Genomic DNA, 15,347 nt, shown 5'->3' on the forward strand with positions numbered 1-15,347 from the left:
TCTTCCATCAGTTTGGATAAATCCATGGAGATCCTAGGGTCGCAGGGAGGAGTAGGAGAGTGTAGGATTGGGTCTATCGTCTCGGTCGTCCTAAACAGCACATCGTGGACATGAACATGAGACAATTTAGACGCGCGAAGGTTTCGAGGGCATTTCCAGTATATCCCTTTCTCGCCGTAAATCAGGCACCTCGGTGCCAGAGCCTGCTCTTGAAACGTCCAGCCACGAGTGGCCAGGGGGCTCTGCGACCACATCTGTTTGAATGACTCCCTTGGGGAAAAGCATCTCACAGATGCTATGATAGTGGTATGATCCTCAGGGTCAGAGAAGAATTTAAGCTGAGCATCTTTTGGGTGTGAAATAGAAGGCTCTTTGTTCAAGATTCCTTCGTTGCTGTTCTTGGACGCTGCAGCGAAGAGGCCTAGGGTGCAATCGCGAAATATGGGCCCCATGTTGTTCGACTCTTGCTCCCAATCGTCTCGAGAGTCTTGAATAATACATAACGAGTCAATCCATAGATACTGGATGCCCAGGTTTCGCGCGATGGTGATGGCGTCTCGAAAAGTGGCTGGCAGTGACGAGTAGGGAATTGAGTTCTGGAACCTATTCAAGTTGCCCGTTTCCAGTACCGGTTCGATTTTTCCTCCCCAACAATGACTCAATGCAACGTACTTGGCCCTTATTCCTTGAGAGAAAAAGATGCGCACTTCGTCATTCTGGGCGTCCGCTGGCAGGGTACCAACGTCGATAACTCGCGTAGGGAGCACTGGAGTTTCGTTTGGCCAACAACCTGGATGGTCCTTCTTACAACGATGAAGCCACTGATTGACTGTGGCAAAATTGGATGCTGAGTGGAGGACTTGATTCTCTACGGTATAGTCGACCGAAAACGGACTTAGGTGAGGAATGCAATCTAGATCGTGATTCCCTGTTAGCCTGGAGGCATGGTTGATGGTTATGGACAGCACTAATACCTTCTTTGGCTATCAACCTAACTCTCACCTCCGCGAAGCCATCTAGGTCCTCGGCGCTTGTCTCCCCCACCCTGAAGACGATGGCTTGACGCACTTCGGGCGGCCCAGGGAATTCGGCATTCCCATGTTCCATCTCTATCCGTACCTTCACATCTGACCGTTTAAGATTTCTGGCTTTGTCATAGAGAGTCCGCCGCCGAAAGTCTTCAAGAGCCAGCCGGCACAGATCGCAACCAGCAAGCGCCGCAACTTCGAGGTCGCTGAAGGAATTGTGATGCTTGTAATGTGCCTGCCCTCGTTTGGCTTTTTGACGTGCGAATGCAACAAGCGACTCGATGGTCAACTTGGAGCAGTAGATACATGGATTTGACATGGGGAAAAGAGTGGTTGAAAGTGCTCATTTGGTTGAAAATGGCAAAATTCAGTGTCTGGTCAAAACCCCCGCCACCTGTCATCCGCAGAAGGCAGCCACACACCGGGGCTTGGGATATCATGTTTCTATTGGCCTCCAAGCCTATGAGTTAGCACTCAGCCTCGAAACGCCACTTCTCAGAAGAGAGACATGTGAGTACTGTTTGAATGTGTTTCGTCCAAGGCATCCATTCCCATTGCCATCGCTCCGATTCAAGCGCGAGCTCTTTTAGATTCTATCAACATCTACACTTGAATGCTTACGTCCGGTTGTTAATCTCTTCAAACACCCGAACGGCATCCGCAAATCCCTTCTCCTTGGCCAAGTCAAGGGGAGATTTACCACCCTCGTTCTTCACGTTGGGATCCGCTCCCCTACCAACCAAAAACTCAACCTTGTCCATGTTTCCAGTCTCAACTGCGCAGTGAAGTGCCGCGCCGCAACAGCAACCAACCCACGTACATGAAAATTCCCACTGGTATGGGAACGTGAGCTTGTTGATGGGAACACCAATCTCGTCGAGGAGATAGGTCATGGTGTCGATTTGAAGATCCCCTTCCCTGTGAGTAGCCTCATGAAGCGCATTTGTCTCCTTAAAGTCGACTCCGTATTCTCGAAGCAGTTGCATGACAGCAGGTGAAGCTGCTTTTCCAGCCAAGTGTGGGATATCATAGCTATCATCGGTATACATGGCTTTGGGATTGGCACCAAGTTCTAGTAGCCCACGAACGCATTCTTCCTTGTGTATGAGTCGCCTGTATATCACTGTCAGCACAATGATAGACCTGTTATCCGAGGAAGCGTACCCCAAGAGAGGAGGTTCAGAATCACTGCTAAGGTAGCCGTCAATCCACCATCCGCAATCCATATGAACCTTGATAACCCCCCAATGACAGCGGCGAGCAGCTCTCACGAGGACGTCGGTTTGGAACATCAGGCCCATGTTGAGCAGGTATCCAATTACCTCAGAGTTGCCTTCGTTGGCCATCTCTCTAGCCACAGAGACAAACTCGCGGTGGATAATTTTCGGCCATCGAAGGACTATCCTTCCAGGTGGTCTCAGCTCCTCATCCTTCAACATGTGCCATCGCTCAAGCTCCTGCCGCAGGCGTGGCATGTCTCTGTCTCTTGCGGCGTCGAGCATTTTGGCATGAATCTCTTTCTCCCTGACAGTGGGCGCTGGGTCAAGTGGTACATGAAACATGTTGATGCAGTGCGGATTTCGACTAGATGTGTGCTCGGGGGTTGCAGGCATGCTATTGCATGCCGTATTTCAACAATGAGACTGTTTTTCGGTTGAGCCAAGTTGTGCGAAGTGCTGACGGGAAAAGAAATGTCGCTTGCTGCTGACTTGGAGAAATTCGCCAGTGGCCATATGTCACGTGCTGTCATGGTCTCTCGTACACCTCTCAATCTGGTGATGTGTTGAAAGGCCCATGGCTTTTCTTCAAGGAATGCATCCATGAAAACGGCCAACTTGGTATTGGATAGTTAGCTATTACTTTAGTGTGGGGAAGGATTTGTCGACGCAGTGAGGACAGTGAGTGTTTGGTGTAGGGATTGCCTGCTGTTTTACTCCGTACATAGGTCAGAACTGAATCTCAGCCTGATCCTGAAAACCGCAACACCTTGGTCTTGACACCATCCACTGCAACGGCCGCCGGACCACCCTATACGTCCCCTGTATTTACACTGATACGTAGTGCATATCCATTCACTCCCCGCTCCGATCACATTCATAGCAGCCAAGTTCATAATAGGTTCCGGCACCTACACCTGGCGTGGCTGGAAGGAAGAACTCGCTGTCATCCATTTTCTGAGGAAAGATGTAGCAATACGGGTACGGGGGGCTCTCGCGGGGATCATAAAGCTCCACGTAAAGTGACACGCAGCCTTGTGTCTCTGCACACAACTTAACGCATGCCTCCAGGCTTGCCGGACGATACAGGATGGGGAGGTTTCGTAGGTATCCTGAGCGCCGGACTCCCTTCTCGCAGACTGTGCCATCCGGAGCCGTAGCAGCGGGCGTGTAGGCTGGGCATGGGAGGGTTGAAGTAGGTTCCGGAGACGACGACGTGCTTGATGGTTTGCAGACGCTGGCATTGGCCAGCGAAGAAGCCAATGCCAGGAGAGGAACGGCGATAAGTTTGAGCGAAGGCATTCTTGAAAAAAAGGCTTCAAGGTTGGGTAGGAAATGAAGCGGTAATTATTGGTGTCGGTGCAAATTGTGGCGACGCGTTGGCACAACGCAAGATGGAGTTCTTATAGTTGATAGATACCCCTGCGTCGATACCGAAATGATAATTGCTGTTTGTTGTTGGTTAGTCGAGCTGGGTCTTCATTTAAAGACTATTTGCTTGGCGCCGGGCTGACCCAACTTGAAAAGGCAAGGCGAAGAAGAACTATTGACGCCACGCCTGACGCTTCCAATAGTTCACATCTAAATTGCCTGAGTCCCCACTGCTCAGCACCTGTCAACCTGGCCTGGGTGGGCTATAATTGTCTTTTTTTCTTTCACTCTAGCCATGTTGGCCTAAGACCACTGTCAGGAGGTTGGAGGCTCAGATTTATATGCTCGGCTGTGTGAGCCGTGTTTCTATTCCTTGTCTGGATCGCACGGAGGAATCTTTAGTCTCGTTGTGAGTTGATACATTATCTCTTGAGGAATGAAGATGGCTAGGGCGGTTTTCAATGTGCCTTTATATAGCATTGACGGCCGAGAGTCCGCTACGGAGATTTTCACAAGTGCTATTCCCAAGGTTGCGTGGGTCGTCTTATATTTCCCGTCCGGAATTGTCTTTGGTCACTTACATGTGTCCAGGGTATCCTGGTGGCGCATGGCACGCTATGCAAAAGTCTAATGGCAGTTTGAAAGGGTGAGAAAATGGGGGGATCGTGAGACGAGCATGATGAAACTTTAAAAGGATGTTATTATAAAATAGCTAGGAATTATCCGAGGCCCTCCTTCAATAGAAGACACATTGCGTTCTTAGAATCCTTATTGTTATTGCACTATGGCCAGCTGCTCGGTTCTACTACAGCGAGACTCAAGAGCTCAAATACCCCCACGATCTTCCCATCCCAAACACCTCCCTGACACCCTCGCCCTTCAAGCTAGAACACTCGATATACTTGTAGGCACTATTCATCCACTTCATTTGCTCGCCTATATCCGAAGTCACAAATTCGACTTTCCCATCTTCATATCCCCTGTCGTGACAGTCCTTTCTTATTTTAACCAGGATGATGAGGACAAGTGGGTGGAAGTGGTCGATCTCTAGCAACCACTACACACAAAGTGATCAGTATCTAGTCGAGTGAGATTGATCGGATTTGAAGAAACTCACAGCCAAACTTACCCTCTTTTGAACTCTGTCGAGTGAATCCATTGAGTCGATCGCAAAACAGACGACAAATACGTCTACTTTCGCCCATGTTAGTGGCTCTAGGTGGCTATATTCAGAGCCTCCGGCCGTATCCTACAAGTCTAGCTGCACCGTTGTACTTAGACCATTCTTGCCGGCTTCACAACACTCGTAGGTCCCGGGCACTTGTTCGAAGGGGTACGGTCTCGAAGTTTCAGTCAGCCATCAATCTTATGAGGCTTTGCGGCCCCGGCCAGCACATACCGTTTGGGGAAAGCTCCCAGACAAAGCCACGCGGAGGAGTGAAGTCTTTCCGCAGCAGTCCTGTATTTCCTCGTCAGACCACTGATGGATGTTCCGTTCACCGCCTTTTTGAGGTTGGTAACGGCGTTGAAAAGGCCGAGGTATTGGACACACTTTCTCACGGTATCATTCTCGGTAGGCACGATTCACTGAGCGATGCATATTTCGCCGTCCAGGGTTGGGCTGAAATGATGAAAGGAAGCCTAGGCGGCGATTGAAAGTAGTAAAGAGATCAGCCCATGGACGGGAGTCAGAACCATAAGCCGGACCTTAATTCGCCCGTCGAGAAAAAAAACTTGCGAGAATCGGTATAATCTCTCGCTTCTTAAACTAGCCACATGTATCGAAACTGCTTCAACTGACTCTTACATAAATATGAGACCAAGGTTAGACCCTCCTATTTATACCGGTCAAGCGATGTTCTGTTGCTACTTGTTAACGTAGATCAAAGTTCGCCTTAGATGAGTACAAAGCTCTCGGGCGAGCCGACATCGCAGCCACTTCCACGGCGAGGAAAAGCATATGTGAACATATCCCTGTCCTTTAGTTTCCTCACCACTCCCATCGCGATGATAGCTGGACCTAGAAAGCTGAAGCATCCTGCTTCTGTATCCGGCCGCAAGATGAAAGGCATCTCGGCACCAGACGCATGAATCATGATATCTCCCTCTCGCACCAGATGCGACACAAATACGAAGCAGCGATGTTGAGATATATTGTACTCTTCGATGACATTGCTGTTCCTGGGTTCCAAGGCTGCCCAATTGTACGAGCAGCGCTTCTCAAGAATCTTGTATACCTCTTCGATGCCTTTGTTGCCCTGGTTATCGGGCATCCACCAGTCATGGCTCGAATAGCAGCTCTCCAGTCCTACACCTGAAGAGTAAGATCCCAAAATCTCGGAGTTGAACTCCCGGTGCATTCCGCCTTTCCATGGACTCTCTGTTGAGGTGATAACTCCAATCCGTGCTCCCTCGAGACGCAAAAGCCCATCTTCGTCATATGCCTGCACTGGAGGCGCCGTATAGGGCATGTCAAAGTGGAATACGCCGAATCGAAGCATCAAGCGGGTAACGTTTTGACGCAGATCGATAGCCCAGGATGGCAAGTCCTGTCCGATGGCGTCTCTGTCGTAGAAGATCTGGAGACTGGCAAGAGTCTGGCTGATGTTGATTGTGTGCTTCTGGAAGCTTTCGAACACTGCCGAAACCGATTTTGAGTAATCAATCTCCGGGAACCCTTCTGTAACGTCGTAGGCCTCCTTGGTCATCTCTGCAATGATCCCGAGGACAGCAAAGACCTTGTCCTGTGGTAAAGTCGCTTCATATAGACTGCTTCGCATAATCATCCTGAACCAGGCTTGATGAAATCCGCCGTCCTCAGTATACATGTCGCTCTCGCAATGATGTTTGAAGAAGACGTATGCTCTCCTCGCGCTCAAGGCTCGTTCCCGAGGGTCGCGATGGGGTCTGAACGTATCCCGAATCTCATCCATGTCTGGAAGCAGGCGATCCATGACAAACTGAAAGTCTTCGAAAGGACATTCCTGGCTTCCACATGCCACGTGGACTTTGTGAGCCGCATGTACCTCTTGTCGGGTCCAAGTCCGCTGGAACCATGGCTTGGTCTCGATGAGCTCGGTCGCTGCTCTGCGTGCTCTTGGGTCCTCGACCCCTCCACGAATGCCACCCATACCCTCCGTGCCGTAGATCTTGATCAGGCTGAAGAGATATTCGTCATCATTAGTCGCTTGACCCAGCCAGACAACGACCCTGTACGCCTTGAGATAGATGCTGAACATCATCCCCACCTGGCCTGATTTCTCAACTAGGTCGTTTTGATTGATGCAGATAGCATCTGTCCACAACACTCGAGGTCGTTCCGGGAGCCGAAGCTGTCTCAACGCCGCGAAGAGATTTGCAGAGATCCAGAACGGTAGCCCATTTACCAAGATTCTCTTGGTTGGCTCGGGATCCCCCCAAGTGTACGACAATGCCTCGTACCCAGCCTTCTTGGAGCTTCCCGCAACTGTTGCGCCTGATTTCTTCTTGAGGTCTACCGTGAACAGGTCGCATTCGATCTCGACATCGGAGTTGGTCGCAGAATGAACCCGAAGCACTCTTGTCTGCCGAGGGCTCAGTGGTTGATATACCTGGCGCTGTGCCCCAATTTCGCCTTGACGTTGGGCTGGATCCATATTGGGCATTGTCATATCGGAAGGGGATTGTAGCTCATCCCAGGCTTGCGGTCAAACTTGAGCGTCTGGGAACGATGTTAAGGGGAGAAGAGAGGAGGTTATGAGCTTTCAGATCACCTCTGGTTCGACATTGGCTGTCAGCCCCCCTGGAATCGGCACAATAGAACACCGAGCCCTGGAAGTTAGATACTGATAGTGTGGCTAACAAACAGACCATCTGACTGGTAGCCACGATGTTGCGGGGAAAAAAGTGGCACAGGGGAAATAAAGGTGACGCAGGGCGCGGAAGAAGGAACAGGAGACGGGTCCCGACGGGCCCGCCAACGCCTTTCAGAACGAAGCTTACGGCTTGGCTTGGCTTGGATGGCATTGGTCGTTAGGTGATCCGAGTGTTGGGATGACCTTGCGTTTTGAGGTCCTACATGCAAGCCGGGCCGTCTCACAACTAGGGTCTTTTCTATGAGGATGATTCCATGGCAATGAAATCTCTTCTGATCACACCTTCCGTTGCACGGCTCATCTTTCGAGACCCCGACTCCGGCTTCGCCCCAAGAACAGTTTGGCCGCCTCGGCCATCTTCCTGGCCGACTCTTCGGCTTCCTCTGCCGCTAGTTTGGCCAGGGCTTCCATCTTTGTTGACATGTGGAAGACCTGGATCTGTCGGTAGAGCTCACTGCCGATACCCATGGTCGGAGAAACTAGGAATCATTCGTTCCTATTATTCTATCTGACCCTCCAAACCTAGATTTCGCCCTGGTTGGGCGCAATTGACAAATCAGTTATGACCTTCTTCTTTGGGAAGCTTGGTGGAGAAGCCATGACTAGTGAAAACTTGAGGGGCCGTGTAAACCGGCCAAGCGAGTCCCGTCTTTGGTGTCCCAAGGTTTGCTATACTCGAAGAGTTCTTGCAACTTTGCTGTGCTCAGAAAGGTAACTAAACTTTCCCGAGCATAAGAAAGTCAAGAAGACTGACAACGGAATTCGCCATGCCTTTCTATTGGCCGGCCGACAAGACTCGGTGAGGTGCCAGGTGAGGTGATATCGGCTCACCCTAACACGCTGATCCCTCCTCAATGAGCTCAAGGCCCGAGATTTCATTACAATCTAGCCATCTTCCATATCTTGGACCCTTGCTCGCGTGCGTAATTGCCCACCCCCGCATTTCCCCTCTGCTAGGATCAACCGTGGTGTTGCCCTGTTATCAAGAGTCTCCAATTTTTGGTGTCACGTTGCGCGGTATTAATACAAGCCTGATTTCTCCCTCTTATTTCTGGCTTATCATCAGTCTACGGTTCTTCTTGTTCTATCCAAAAGACAGTCTGAACGATGAAGTCCCAAGTCCTCGGCGCTCTCTTGAGCTTCTTGACACAGCAGGTCGATGCTCACCCTTACCCGAATTACTATCCCCCGGCTACGTCACCATCGCACTCAAATCGCTACACCAACAAGCTTGGCGGTGTTGCCTGTGAAAATGAGATTTGCAGCACGATCGGTGTCGACATTCTGCGTGCTGGTGGTAATGCAGCCGATGCTATGGTAGCATCGGTTCTCTGCGTCGGGACAACCAGTAAGTGACTAATATCCAGCTACGCTGGCAAGTAACCAACTCTCGGCAGGCATGTATCACTCTGGAATTGGTGGAGGCGGCTTTATGCTCATTCACAAGCCCACTCGTAAGCAGGATGCATCGCCATACGAGTTCGTCGACTTTCGTGAGACGGCGCCGGCTGCGGCCACCGAAGACATGTTCAAGGACAATGTCAACGCCAGCATCTACGGGGGCCAGGCAAGGTACAGCATCTTCAAAATTCGCTTACCGAATATTTACTGACTTGGTACAGCGGCGTCCCTGGAGAGCTAAGAGGCCTTGAACACCTTCACAAGAAGTACGGCCGCTTGCCTTGGGCAAAGCTGGTACAGCCCTCCATCAACGTTGCTCGCTACGGCTTTCCCGTTCATGGCGACCTCGTCAAGTTCATGAAAACCACCTACACAAAGTTCGAGAACGAGAGTTTCCTAGTCACAGACCCGGCCTGGTCAATTGACTTTGCCCCGTCAGGCAGCCTGCTCAAACTCGGCGAGAAGATCACTCGCAAGAGGTATGCTGATTTCCTCGAAGCGATTGCTGTCAATGGCGCGGATGTTTTCTATGAGGGTGCTTTTGCAGATGCTATGGTCAAGACACTTAAGCAAAAAGGTGGCATCATGACAACGGAGGATGTCAAGAACTACTCCGTTGTCATTCGAGAGCCTTCTCAGATCAACTACCGAGGTGGCAAGATCACCAGTGGCTCTGCCCCTTCCAGCGGTGCAGTCGCTGCAGCCATCATGAATATCCTCAGCGGCTATGATTTCATTGGCGACCCTATCCGAGTGAATGAGAGCACTCATTTGATCGATGAGGCCATGAAGTTTGGTTATGGCATGCGCAGCAACCTGGGTGACCCAAGCTTCGTCAAGGGCTTGTCCCAGTATCAGGCCGAGATGCTCTCAAACGCTACAGCCGAGGAGGTTCGATCGAAAATCACAGGCAAGCCTTTGGGGCTTGAGGCATACGACCCTCAGGGCCTGGAGTCTTTGGATACACCTGGAACTTCACACCTGGTCGCTATGGACAAGTCCGGTCTTGCCATCTCTCTTACTACTACCGTCAACCTCATCTTTGGCTCTCAGGTTATGGTCCCGGAGACAGGCATGGTAATGAACAACGAAATGAACGATTTTAGTATCCCCGGAGAATCCAACGCTTTTGGATATATCCCAAGCGAGGCCAACTTTATCCGCCCTGGCAAACGGCCTCTTTCCAGCATCAGCACCTCCATTGTTGAACGTCCCGACGGTACTATATCTCTGGTCACAGGTTCCGCCGGTGGTAGCCGTATCATCACTGCGACTCTTCAAGTCATGTTGAATGTTCTCGAGAAGAACATGACAGCACATGAGGCATTGGCTGCACCACGAATGCATGACCAGCTTGTGCCACAAGAAGTCAGATTCGAGTACGCATTTGACAACTCGACAGTGGCATACATGAAGGAGATAGGGTGCAACATCACTTGGGTGGCGCCGGGACAGAGCACAGCTCAGGCTTTGAGGCGATTACCGGATGGATCGTTTGACGCAGCTGGAGAGCCCCGGCAATCCAACTCTGGAGGATATTCTACCTGAAGAAAAAAGATTCCATGCAGTGACTAGATAGAAGTAATCATGATATATACCGATTGTCACTTCGAATTCGAGGCCATGCAGCATAAGTACTGAAGTTATGTAGCCGCATACGTAAAATCGTTATTCCACCTCCACTGTAGATAAATCCTCTTAATAGCTTGCCTTGAAGTTCCAAAGTTGGATGCAACGTGGAGCTCACAGCTTCCACACTTCCAAGTTGCGATACCGTCCAACAAGCGGATTCATCTGACGGAACCCAATACGCCCATCCCGAACAACAGGACCCGTAGAACGATCAACATCCTCCCACTCAAACAACAGCAAGCCATTGACCGAAAATCGAACATCCCGCTTATCCTTGATGACTTCGACCTTGTAATAGGCTCCCTGAGTATCCTCCACAGAAGGGATAGGGTCAGCGCCCTGGGAGACGAGGTGGAAACCGGGCGACTTTCGGAGATTGGCGAGGTGGAAAGCCCGCTCTTCAGGCCATCGTCGACGGAAATATGAGGCGTGCAGAGTTCGGATATCGCCAGAGTGGTATTGAGGATAGGAACCATTGCGAGGAGCCAAGTTCTTGTCAAAGATGCTGCCACCTGCTACAGAGGCCGCACCAAAGAAAAACATGGCCAAACCGGGTTCATTGATAGGCGTGAACTCCCAGGTGATGCGAATGCGGTCAGGGAAAACTTCAGGAGCCCAAAAGACAAAGTGGTCATCAATGCCGCCGGCGCCGCTCAATTCCAAGGTGTGGTTGTTGATAGTGGCATTGACAGGACCTTCTGGCACCCAATCTGCAACAGCCTCGCTGCTGTCAAAGGTATTTCGGTAGAGAAGCTTCTCCGCCATAGCTGAGGAAGCCAGCATGAGGGGGTAAAGAAGGAGGGCTCGCATCTTGTCCGGGTGAAAAGAGAGAGCGCAGATGAGCCTTTCCAAGAGAATAATTCGCCATGTTGTCGAATTATATAGACAGCAAGAGAGCTTGTCTCGTCATTTATTAGACCCTCGCCTGCTACTTCCGGGCCAATGGCCGAAATTATTACCTCAACGGTCTGCAGTCGTGATTCGCGGATATTCTACTCAATACAGAATAGCCTCGAGACCCTGCCATGTTACCATCCGCGAAGAAAAGATGTCATGAGGCTTTAAAGCGACGATCGTTTCTTCAAGTGTCACGATTGGTCAGGCTAAGAAGGAGTTCTTCAATCAAATCCCACCAATCACTGTCTCGGAGCACGCTGCGAAATCGACACCGTCTTTTTTCTCATCAATTCACTCAGCCTCCTCCATCACACTCTCCAAATATTGTTTTTGTTCATCATGGGACTTGTCTCTGCCCTCACTCAGCGAGTATCAGTCACACTGGCAAAGAACAGATCATGTGCAGCTTCACGGGGCTTATCCTTGAGAGGCAATTTTGGGCGAGCCACTATTGCACCCTTTATTAACAGCACGCAAGGTCATCAAGTTGACAGCGGCCCAACATGTAATGAGAAGCTAACTGGGTTCGCTATAAAAGCTGACTCCTATAACATACAAGACAGGCAAATGTTCAATCGCATTGCTTCTCCGACTCAGCGTTAGACTTGATTTTCTCCTGCAGCAGTTTGGCGATAGCTTCATGTCCACTCTTGGTCGCCCGGGCCAGTGGTGTTTCGGTGTCTCCGCTGATTTCCGAATAGCTATGCTTGTAGGCAGGATCCGTTCCTTTAGCAAGCAATAACTTGACAACGCCAAGGTGGCCATTTTCCACAGCCGCGCACAAAGGCGTCAATCCGTCACCAGGTCATGTGAACAAGTCGAAAGACCCTATCTCATCTACAGCGTCGATGTCGACTTTACCCGTGTTGATGAGTAGCTCAACGATCGACTCATGTCCATTCTCAGCAGCATACACAGCGGAGTTCTGCCCCAATTTCTGTAGGCAGCATTCTTGGAGTCGGGATCGACGTTGTCCTTCTCGAGAAGCAGCTTGACGATGGCTTCGTGGCACATTTGGGCGGCGTACGATAACGGCGTCATGTCTCCATGCCACTTGAAGCTAGCCGCCGAGTTTGGATCTATACTACCTTATTCAAGCAGCGACTTCATGATGGTGTCAAGGTCAAAGTACGCTGTTAGGTGTAATCCTGTCACGCCATCTGGGTCCGTGCCGCCGCCGGTAGTCGAGCCTCGACTTTCGGGCCGCTTTCGAGAAACCCTATGATTTCCTCGGCCAGAGTGAGAGCCTTGCGAGCATGGTGGCCCCAGTGCTGCGTGGCGTAGTCATAGAGTGGGTTTGAACGCAGGCATTCGATGAGCTCCTTGTCCCCATAGAGAACCCCAGCCTCAAAAATGTCGAACGAAAGGTATGTGAGGCAAGTTGTTGTAATCTCTGCATCAGCGTCTGGGAACCACTTTCCCTGTGTCCGTTCAAAGTATTCCTGTGTGGTAGTGTGTACCAGCCGGATGATGCTGCTCTCGTTTTCGATCGTCACCAATCCACAGCAGGCAGATACCATTCCTTGAATGTCTGGGAGATTCTCTTCATTAAATTTAACGGTGTCGGGCTCCACTACGAGCGCGTGCTGGAGCTCTAGTTGGGTAAGTGGTGGTTTCGCGCAGGTGATCCATGCCAGAACCTGGAGTGCAATATCCCTCAAGCCTAGCTTTTAACTACTAATTCTTTCCATGGCCTTCTCGTATGCGCAGTCCAGCGCTTGGGCTTGGCCACCTTCCCCTGGTCCTTGAATTTGCCTGCGGAGGTCGTTCAGGCCGCTTCTGATGTCCTTGGCCCTCAGCTTGTCATCAAGCGAGTCGAGAAAGATCTGCGCCAGTAGAAACCTATACCGATGGTTAGCCAAATTTCGACAGCGAGATTTCTTTTACGCATACATTCCATCCACTGCTGCTGATATCCCGGCCTTGATCTCCTCTTGTAACTGCTTGTTCCGGCGGGCAAAGGGTTGGAGATGCTCCATGCGCCCTTTCACGTATCTCTCTATGTCCTTACTGCTTGCCCGTATCTCCAGTGTTGTGCCATTTTCGAATGTGTCAACAATATCCGGTATAAATCTTGATGTCGCAAAGATATTCACGCCACACCTGGCCTGGAGCTTGAACAGCTCTGAGAGAAGACTGGCTCGGCAACCATCCGACGCTTGACATTCGTCAAGTGCGTCGACGATGATGAAGGCACGTTAGAATCAAACAGCTACAGACTGAAGCGTTGTTGAAAACTCTTCGAGTGTTGAACGCCTGTTGCTTTTGTTACACTCGTTCTCAAGAGCGGTGACGCTCTCCGGTAGCCGATCCAAATGTTGGATACACTGCCTCAAGATGCTTCCCAACAAATTGGTGAGCTTTTGATCATCCTGCGGGTGAAAGTTGAAGTAAATGTACGAAATGACAGTTTTCTTGTCGCCACGATATCTCGTTGTAAGATCTTCGACCACGGTCGAGGTAAGGATTGTCTTTCCAGCTCCTGGCATACCCCGACAGAACAAGGTATGGCCCACAGTCGTCAGCCAGCTCTGGTACTCTTTAGAGTCCAAGAGCCACTTTCCAGTGCCCGGCTGTCTTCGACTAATGAAGTCCTGCTGTTGAGCGTCATAGTCAAGCGGCGTTAGCCAGTCGAGTGTCCTGAGACGCTGTTCGTTGTCTTGCTGAAGATTAAACCGACCTACGCCGTGTTTGATAGCGCAAATTGCTTGACTGACCGCTTTAGCATTTACTTAGTGTTACTCCAGAAAGGATAAGGCGTCCGTTACCTGAAAATCCCGCCAAGCAATGTATTGAGCAGCGTCGTGTTCAACGTGATCCACTCTCACAGTTCCCGAATATCGTCTGGTTCCCAGTTGATTCGCTTCCAAACCCTCTTTACCCGGCTTCTCAACTTTCCATTACCTGAACTCAAGTCCCTGTACTTTTCCAGCGTCTCTTCCAAGGTCTCAAGCACATCTCGACAGCTACTAACAAGATGCTGTAGGCCTGACCGCTGGTATGCGTCGAGTTCGGTCTCGGAAACGGTGACGTCGACCTCGGATAGCACAATCGAGAGACTTCTAACCCTGGTCCAACAGGTCAATAGGCGTTTTCGGGACTCAACGCAACCAAGCAACCAACTCATTGGAGATGTCCTCAAACTGGCTCGGGGCACTCTGAAAATCTTTGCGAACCTTGTTCACGAGCTCAAGGACCGCAATGGAGTCGCCAACACCGAAGCCGAAGCTCATCTTGTTACATTCACCTTGGAACGTTTGAAAACTCGGGTTATAGGAGGTCGCTGTATTGAGTTTGCAAACTGGGCACTCATCAGGCTCTTGAGAGATTTAGGATTCATGAGGTGCGGTGTTTATGCAGGAGAGATCATCAGCTGAAATATGACCAGTCGGCCATGGAAGCTGCATAACCAACCAGAAGCCAGATAATCCTCTTGTCTGAGCTTGGCACAAGAAGACAAGTTTCCTCCTACCACTGGGGCGCAAGAACCAGTATGAATGCGTGGCGGTGCAGAGTGAGATCTCCAGCTGGAGCCTGACCAACAGCGTTGGTATTGCACCATTGTCTACTCTTCGAAAAGAGCTTTATACTTCTCCTTCTCGTTGACGGTCACGGAGTGGAAGGAGTTGTAGCATCAGATCAGATCTATCATAGTCAGGGCCTATTCTAGCCTCCAGGAGAACCGGGCCCGGTGTATATGTCGATCTTACTATTGGTCTCCGCCAGCAGTTGACAGCAGTAATAACAACGGTTAAGAAGCCGCTCTCGTCCGAACTTGGTCAAAAAAGCTCCATGAGGCCGGGGGGGAGGGGCTTCAGAGCAACTCAACAGAAATAACACAGCCGAGGCACGACTTGACGATGCGCCCAAACTTTAATGACAGACTGACAATTTTCGACTAAATAACCTTATGTCCTCCTCCTCAAATCTCCGCCATTGATGCACGG

General features: G+C 50.6%; 5 protein-coding genes across 5 annotated transcripts; 1 reads left to right on the forward strand and 4 right to left on the reverse strand.

The window, feature by feature from the left end:
* Positions 1–1,645: 1,645 nt before the first annotated feature.
* Positions 1,646–2,530, reverse strand: NCS54_01227700 (Hypothetical protein; the record flags this gene model as incomplete). Its single annotated transcript, XM_053157517.1, has 3 exons — positions 1,646–1,803; positions 1,849–2,141; positions 2,193–2,530. The coding sequence occupies 3 exons, from the start codon at positions 2,528–2,530 to the stop codon at positions 1,646–1,648; spliced, it is 789 nt and encodes a 262-aa protein (XP_053013492.1).
* Positions 2,531–5,511: 2,981 nt separating this feature from the next.
* On the reverse strand, positions 5,512–7,251 carry NCS54_01227800 (HET domain-containing protein; the record flags this gene model as incomplete). Its single annotated transcript, XM_053157518.1, has 1 exon — positions 5,512–7,251. One exon carries the CDS (start codon positions 7,249–7,251, stop codon positions 5,512–5,514), a length of 1,740 nt encoding a protein of 579 aa, XP_053013493.1.
* Positions 7,252–8,577: 1,326 nt separating this feature from the next.
* NCS54_01227900 (Glutathione hydrolase) lies at positions 8,578–10,419 on the forward strand (the record flags this gene model as incomplete). Its single annotated transcript, XM_053157519.1, has 3 exons — positions 8,578–8,818; positions 8,868–9,042; positions 9,093–10,419. 3 exons carry the CDS (start codon positions 8,578–8,580, stop codon positions 10,417–10,419), a joined length of 1,743 nt encoding a protein of 580 aa, XP_053013494.1.
* A 195-nt stretch (positions 10,420–10,614) lies between these two features.
* NCS54_01228000 (Hypothetical protein) lies at positions 10,615–11,313 on the reverse strand (the record flags this gene model as incomplete). The annotated part of the gene is made up of 1 exon (XM_053157520.1): positions 10,615–11,313. One exon carries the CDS (start codon positions 11,311–11,313, stop codon positions 10,615–10,617), a length of 699 nt encoding a protein of 232 aa, XP_053013495.1.
* A 1,238-nt stretch (positions 11,314–12,551) lies between these two features.
* Positions 12,552–14,633, reverse strand: NCS54_01228100 (NACHT domain-containing protein; the record flags this gene model as incomplete). The annotated part of the gene is made up of 6 exons (XM_053157521.1): positions 12,552–12,994; positions 13,079–13,242; positions 13,294–13,558; positions 13,673–14,112; positions 14,229–14,468; positions 14,524–14,633. The coding sequence occupies 6 exons, from the start codon at positions 14,631–14,633 to the stop codon at positions 12,552–12,554; spliced, it is 1,662 nt and encodes a 553-aa protein (XP_053013496.1).
* Between the last annotated feature and the right edge of the window lie 714 nt (positions 14,634–15,347).

Source organism: Fusarium falciforme, chromosome 10, assembly GCF_026873545.1.
Source record: "Fusarium falciforme chromosome 10, complete sequence".
In the NCBI taxonomy this organism is placed as follows: Eukaryota; Fungi; Ascomycota; class Sordariomycetes; order Hypocreales; family Nectriaceae; genus Fusarium; species Fusarium falciforme.